At 40.4% G+C, this 7,711-nt stretch overlaps 1 protein-coding gene across 1 annotated transcript; it reads left to right on the top strand.

The window, feature by feature from the left end:
* The first annotated feature begins 2,271 nt into the window (after positions 1-2,271).
* Positions 2,272-7,621, top strand: dorip1 (dopamine receptor interacting protein 1). The gene is made up of 5 exons (XM_020614515.1): positions 2,272-2,762; positions 3,412-3,936; positions 5,678-5,767; positions 5,855-5,989; positions 6,665-7,621. The coding sequence occupies exons 1-5, from the start codon at positions 2,677-2,679 to the stop codon at positions 6,846-6,848; spliced, it is 1,020 nt and encodes a 339-aa protein (XP_020470171.1). The 5' UTR covers positions 2,272-2,676; the 3' UTR covers positions 6,849-7,621.
* Positions 7,622-7,711: the final 90 nt, after the last annotated feature.

The following is a 7,711-nucleotide window of genomic DNA, read 5'->3' as shown; positions in this document are numbered from 1 at the left end:
TAAAACTTTATTTGAGTCAAAGTATAATTTAACAATGAAAATGTTTTAAGAAACCTAACCCCAGAAGCTAAAATGCTACCTATAAGAAGTTTCCCCCCACTCAATAAATACAGTGCAGAACAGGAATAAAATGGTCAGAGTCAACAGGTTAAAAGGCACCATTAAATAAACACCACAAATCAATTAATCATGCATCAACCAAATACAAGAGGGCCTTGCCTCCTTGTGCATAAAACCATTCACATGCTGTTCACACCATAAAATTGACTAAACCCTATTTGAAACAATACAATAAATAGGGAACATAATACTAGGTAACCCTCTTAACATAAAAGCAAACAAGGCAAAACGTTGCATAAGCTAAGCATCACATAAGCCTGGATGACCTGCAACTTCTTACTTCTAAACCCTGACAAAACTGAAGTAATTGTGCTTGGGCCTGAAAATGTTAGAAATCTGCTATCTAATCATATAGTTACTTTAGACGACATAGCTCTCGCCTCCAGTAATACTGTGAGGAACCTTGGAGTCATTTTTGACCAGGATATGTCCTTTAAATCACACATAAACCAGGTCTCTAGAACTGCCTTCTTTCACCTGCGCAATATTGCAAAAATCAGGAGCATCCTGTCTCAAAGTGATGCTGAAAAACTGGTCCATGCATTTCTTACTTCCAGGCTGGACTACTGTAACTCTTTACTATCAGGATGTCCCAATAATTCCCTAAAAGATGATGTCATGGGGTAGGACTGGATAAGTCTGACTTCTTCCTACTCCATTCAAGCATGTACTAGGTATAAGCAAATTGATATTGGATTATGTGTAAAATTATGTGTGTTGTCATATCAACTGTCTTTACATGCTTGAAAGAATAAATCAAATCAAATCAAATCAAAACAGAATTTTACAACAAGCTGTTTAAGGCTTTGATGGAAAAAAAACAATATAGAGCACTTTAGCACGGCCAGTGAGGTCAAGGCTTCAGTCATTGAACGATACAACAAAACTTTAAAGCAGAAAATATACAGATACTTTACAGGTAAAAACACCCTCAGGTATTTGGATGTGCTGCAACAAAGTGTACAAAGTTACAATCACACCTATCATTCCAGCATCAAAATGACCCCAGCGCAGGTGAATTCTGAAAATGCCCTGCACGTTTTTAAGAATCTGTATGATTCGTTCCCTCTTCGTTTTAAAACAGCGTTAAAGATGAATTTTAAGGTTGGAGATGTGGTCAGGATCTCTAAATTAAAAGGAGTTTTTGACAAAAAGTACACTCAGGGATACACTGATGAGCTATTTAAAATAACAGAGTGCGTTTCTAGGATACCGCCTGTCTACAAAATTTGTGATTACGATAACGAGCCAGTGGAAGGATCCTTTTATGAATCAGAACTGCAGAAAGTTATAATTTCCAAAGACAAAGCATTTCATGTGGAAAAGATTTTGAGTTAAACGCACGATAGGAGGGGTCCCACATGTACTCGTTAAATGGAAAAACTGGCCTGACAAGTTTAACAGTTATGTGAAAGCATTGGATGTGGTAAACGTGTGAAACATGAACAGCTCAGGTTTTTACATGACTTTGCCCTCAAATTACTACTCTGTTTTAGCTGTATGTGCATTTTGTTTTATTCATCTCACACTACATAATAATGGTTATGTCTTTTTAAATAGCTGTTTCACACCTCTGGAATTACTCAGACCTAACTCAAGGGCGTCTGTTGCCTTCTCACTCTTCTCATTTGAAACAAAATATCAGCTCAACTCTATTTAATATACAAATCACTACTATACTTTCTATGTACCATTTGTTTTATTCACTATATAACATTACAAACTGCATCATTACCAGGTCTTTATTTGTTAGATTCATCTATCAATGGGGAGAACAGATGTACCCCCCGGGGCACCATGCAGGGAGGGGGTATGAGAACCTGAGTTTTAATATATATATATAAACAAGGCAAATACAGGTATGAAAAGTAACTAAAGGGATAATAAAGTTATGACAGGTAACTAAAGAAACTGAAGTTATCAAAAGTAATTAAAGCTTATAAAGGAACTGAAGCCTATAAGATTCAAATCTTACACACTCAAACCTGTTTTTGCTTTGTAATTGTGAAGTATTGTGTGTAGATTGAGGGGAAAATGTATATTAATATTTTTAAGATGAGCCTGAAACATAAATGTGGAAAACTGGAACGGGTCTGAATACTTCCTGAATCTACTGTAGCCTATATTATTCTGCTCCACTGTAGGTGGCGGTAACGTTAACGTTGGAAGTCACCCGTCATTAAATAAATAAAGAAGAAGAAGAATGTTATTACAGCAATAAGCTGTTTTACCTACTTCCATGTCAAGTAGATTAGACGAGTTTCTTGAGGTCGGCCATGTTAATTGTTTACGTTTGGTTTCTTGACTGTTCGAAAGCGCTGAGCTCGGAATTCAGAATTTTCAACTTGGACATTTCCAAAGTGCCTCGAATGCAGCATAACGTTAGAATGTTTGCCGAAAAAAGCTCACAGCAGTATTTGTAAGGGCCCAAGTTGTTGTTTACTCAATGTTGGTAGGGCCTTTGCAACCGTGTCAACGTTTTGATATTCATTGAGTGCTAGAAAATATTACATTTATCTGGCTTTCGAAGTAAGACATGAGGAAATTCAGAAAAGTATGGATAGTAGATTCTGTGTTTTGAACGGCACTGAAGACCTCCAAACGCGAATTTCAAACTCGCATAACAGTCTCCATTTCGAAAGGTAAGTTGTTTAGCAGCTGTAATTAGTTGTGTTTGGGACTGTGTGTTTTCCCTGGGGACAGCGAGTCGTTATTTGTCAATTTGTGGCTTGTTTTGTTATTGTGAGCTAGCTAACTTAAACCTACAGTATTTAACATGAAGTCTGTGTCGACCCCTAACGGGAAAAGCCGAAAGTGACATTCATTCATTCACATCAAGTCAGTCCGCCCAGCACTCCCTCTCCCTGCTCCACTGTGCTCTGCTATGATCTGCTATGCTCCACCACACTCTGCCCAGCTCTTCAGATAGTTGTCATTATGAAATTGCAATAAATGAGAATGCAACGAAACGTACTGATCAAGCAGAAATAACTGAACATCTCTGATTACTTAGAGAGGTCAGTCCTGCTCAAAACCTTTTAGAAGCTAATATCTCTGCACTGCTGTTCATTGAGTCTCCAGTTTTTGGAGCAGATTTCTATAACACAAATATCTGAACAAGTTATACATTGTAGCTCTAACGTCAGAGTAGCTGTTGCTTAGCCTGTTGACCTTAGCGGGCTATCTCTCAGTCCAGTTCAAACAAGTTCAGATACATCAGTCCAACAAACCTAAACACAACTAAACCTCACCCACACTGAAACTGACACGTGTAATGGTATATCTCCTCAGGTCTAAGACACTGTTTGAGGAAATTCGTGCCTCCATTAACAACAATGATGAAGAGGACCGTTCCTTCTGGAGGCCTGTGCTCCCTTGGGGTGGCGTGTTTACCATCAAAGCAGGACGGAAAGCTATATCATGCATCCCTCTGTATGTCAAAATCAACCTAAAAAACACCTGCACCATCGATGGCTTTCTCGTGATCCTGTATGTGATCCTACGGGACAATCAAGGCTTTTCCAGAGAGCTAGCCGTCTTCCTGGGCAAGCAGTTTGTGGAGTACTTCCTCTACCTTATGGACTCCTGTGATTACACCACAGTCAAGATGCTGTGGATCTGGGACAGGATGTCTAAGAGACAGTACCGCTCACAGATCCACCAAGCAGCACTGGAAATTGACCTGTTTGGCAATGAGCATGAAAACTTCACAGAGAACCTGGAGAACCTCATGTCTACCATGCAGGAGAGCCTGTGCACTAACTGGAACTGTCCAGCTCGCTTCCAGGATTTCATCAAGACCACGATCAACATCAGGTATGCAGAGAGAGGGACCTAACTGCAGATAAGACAGCGGATTGTGACCAAGATTTGTGTACTCTCAACCTCGCCCAGAAGTCATCAGTGTTTTCTGGAATTTGGGTTACAGTTAAGGTTTAAAAAAAATTCCTAACCCTTCTTCCAACCGTAAACATGCCGAGGCGCACAACTCCTGACTGATATCTCCGCCATCTTGTCTGCAGGGCCATTTTTAAAGCACAGACAAGCTAGGCAGTCGACTAGGGTGCCACCAACTGGAGGAGAAGGAAAAGATTAATTTATAACAGATGCCCAGTCTACTTTTAATAGTCTGTTTCTGCTGTTGAGGACATTACAGAAGAGAAGACTACAGACAAGAGTGCAGGAGGGAATTTACACCCACTATAGCATCATTAACTTGCTGGCTGCTGCTTATTATCTGACCGTGTGGTTCATTTGCTCACACTGCTGTGTGTGTAATCCATCCATTATCTATACCGCCTACTCCTGAATACGGTCACGGGGGTGCTGGAGCCTATCTCAGCTGACATCGGGTAAGAGGCGGGGTACACCCTGGACAGGTACCAGTCTATCACAGGGCTGACATGTAGACAAACAACCACACCCACTCACTCCTAGGGGCAATTTAGAGTCACTAATCAACCTAAGCCTTTGGGAAGAAGCCGAAGTACCTGGAGAGAACATGTACAGAAAGGCACTGGGTGAGCCTGGGCTTGAAACTGGAACCTCCTTGCTGTGACGCAGCAGCGTTAACCACCACACTGCTGTGCCACCTATATAAGTAGAAGGACACTTACGGTTCATCCAAACAAAAAAATGTGAGCCACACTGACATAATTCATGACAGAACAGATAGTGTGTGTGTACATATGCCCTCTCAGCTCAAAACATGTAGCTGTCAGTTAGTGAGTAAGAAAGCTTATAATGATAAACACTGATTTATACTCTGAAAGTAAAATACCTGATGTTCCGAGCCAGGGAACTTAGGAATTTTTGATTATTTGTATAGGCTATAAATCTAGATGCTCGCTCTTAGAACAACATAAATCACCTCTGTGTTAAAAGGCTGAAGGCACACTGCTGTGAGTGAGACAGAAGTTGAGTGAAGCTAAATAAAGTTACATTTTAAAATAATAAAGTGCTACAAAATTTCTGTAATTGTCATAGAATATTCTAACAATAAGATCAGTTATGTCAGTGGAGCCAGTGGCTGTCATGTAGGGCGCTAAAGTTTTTGGTCCCAATGCACTTAATCCTACACTAAGGAGCGAGGAGGCTGCTGGAGCAGATGTGATACACAAGTGTAACCTTTTCAAAAGTCTTTTATGGACTGACACACCCCTGTACTGGAAATTAATTGATGATTGGATGCTTCAGATAAAGGGTCAGAGGAAAGGACTTCTGTCTCTAAAAACATGTTTCCTCATCTTCTCTCTCTCCTCGTATTTTCTCTTGCATCTTTTTCTCACATCTTTTGTGGGTGGGACTAAGATGCAAGGAAAATATGCAAGTGAGGGAAATAGTGATGCAGTAAATGGAACTGGGGTTTACCAATAATCTCCACCTGCTTAAATGAGGTAGAATAAAAGGATGCATGCATAACCATCTTCATCTACAGTATGTCTGTGAAGGCATCATATTTTCCTATCACAAAGTAGGTTAAGCCTTAATGAATGGAGTGTTGCTGGATGGTTAACACAGTTTCCATTTCTTAGAATTTCACTCACTCTTCCTCCAGCCCTCCTCACGAGTTGCCTCACAAAGACCCCATTCAGTCAGCTGTGGACGAGTTTTTCTGCCCCAAGATCCTGCTCTGCTCAGAACTGGGGTAAGACACAGGGAGCATGTTCATCATTTTCTAAGTCAGTTCAGTCTTGCTCCACCTCTTTGACAAACTTTCCCTCTTTTGTAACAGGTGTGATGGGCTAAGGGAGTTCTCTCAGAGGGTTTTCTGCCATGGACCACCACCATTTGTCATTCTCAACATGCAGCAGTGGAAGTCAGAAGATTTGTCCTATGTCCCTTACCACCTGGCCCTCTGCCAACACAGGTATACAGTTCCATTCTTTAGCCACACTGTGGCGCAAGCCGCAGTCAGATTCCCACTGCACTGACCTGCAGTATTATGGCTTTGGCACAGGACCATATTTCAAGCATTTAAGCAGCAATATAAAAACAACTTAAGCCATAAATAAAAGGGTGGCCAAAATGTTTTTAAGACTAATGGCCAATAACTAGCAAATAATTTTATGTACATCATGGCAGAGATATGCTGAGGTTCTGATGGCCTTAAAGTATATACATAGTTTGATGTCACCATCATCCAGTATGATCAATAATAAGCCAGAAACAACCTATGTAGAGCTACAAAACATTGAGCCTGTATTTCAGGAAAAACTGTGTTGTCTAAGCGGGGTGACTTTCTTCACACCAGTAAAGGAAAGCTAGCTTTAGAAATATGACTCAGTTGAATAACATGAGGTGGAAAATCTGGCTTATTAAAGCTCAAACTGCTATAAAAATGTGCAAGTCTCTTGCTGCAGGCTTTGCACCGGCAGGAGTGATGTCAGATTTGTTCACATTGTGCCATGTTTTTTTGGTAAAATTTTTCAATTCACAAGTACCAATGATTTTTTTTAAATGAATAAGCCTATTATGCAGACCAAAAAGAATGTGGTCTTCTAGATAGTATTAAGCAAAGTCTTTCAAACTCTGTTGTCCACAGGTACTTACTAGAGGGCGCCACACTCTTCAACAAGGAGGAGCATCACTACTCTGCAGCCTTCCAGATAGACGGCTGCTGGATGCACTACGATGGTCTGAGGAGTGACAATCTGATCCTGTTACACAAGCCACCAGAACTCCTACTGCTGTCCTCTCTGGTGTATGTCCGCACCTCCGACAAGTGAACCCTCTTTCTTTCACGTGGACATGCAGACGATGAGCAGTGGTTGCACCAAGCACAAGAGTGAGAGCATCAATCCACCATTCCTGTGATTATTTTGTCTTGACCCCATGGATTGTGTTACGTCACTGTAATCTCATCTCTCTGCTTACTGCATCATCAGGATTTTTAATTCATTCCTGTCAATTGCTTCCTCTTCCAGCTATATGCCTGCACAATGACACGTGCCATTTCACCCGAAAGCTTAATGTGCAAAATTAAAATGACTTCTTGTTTGGGCATTCTTGGAATCCAAGATTATAATGGACTATAATAGTTCAGGGTTGATGTGCATACACAACAATAGGCTATGCACAGTGTGAAATTTCCTGCTACACAGAGGAGACTGGTATTATTTTAAAACTATGATGTGATTGTCAAATCCATGTTCTATTATGGACCCTTTGACAGGGGAGGGCAGTGACTATATCCCACAATTCCATCATATTTAGAGGTGTAGTTTTGTTAGTGTCTGTTTAAATGTGTGCATATCAGCCCTTTCATAAGATGAATCTGGTGCTTTTTTATTTACACTGTGGTCTGAGTTTAAAATTAGAAAGCAAGGTCAAGGTTCACGCCAGGTTAATGTCTTGTTCTGTCTTAAGGTGTCTAATTTGAAGGCAAACCTTTACTAGGATGTGTGGGTTAAAATAAAAGATTTTTTTCCCCCCTTTGTTTCAACTCGGTACACACTCAAGTCTCCAACACAGGAAACATATAATTTTATAGTTTTATGTTTTTAACCTCAAAGAATTACTGGTATCACACAGTGCCTCTGCCAAGTAAGTTTAAAAATATAAAAGCTGCTGAGCTTAAATCTTTGGTCAA

This window comes from Monopterus albus, unplaced genomic scaffold (genome assembly GCF_001952655.1).
Source record: "Monopterus albus unplaced genomic scaffold, M_albus_1.0 scaffold147.1, whole genome shotgun sequence".
In the NCBI taxonomy this organism is placed as follows: domain Eukaryota; kingdom Metazoa; phylum Chordata; class Actinopteri; order Synbranchiformes; family Synbranchidae; genus Monopterus; species Monopterus albus.
The sequence above is the reverse complement of the archived record's forward strand: the minus strand, read 5'-3'. Positions and strand labels throughout refer to the sequence as shown.

Coding starts and splice junctions, on each gene's coding strand:
- dorip1 (XM_020614515.1), top strand. CDS start 2,677: ATGGATAGTAGATTCTGTGTTTTGAACGGCACTGAAGACCTCCAAACG. Junction 2,763..3,411: donor AACAGTCTCCATTTCGAAAG/GTAAGTTGTTTA, acceptor ATATCTCCTCAG/GTCTAAGACACTGTTTGAGG. Junction 5,990..6,664: donor CTGGCCCTCTGCCAACACAG/GTATACAGTTCC, acceptor TGTTGTCCACAG/GTACTTACTAGAGGGCGCCA.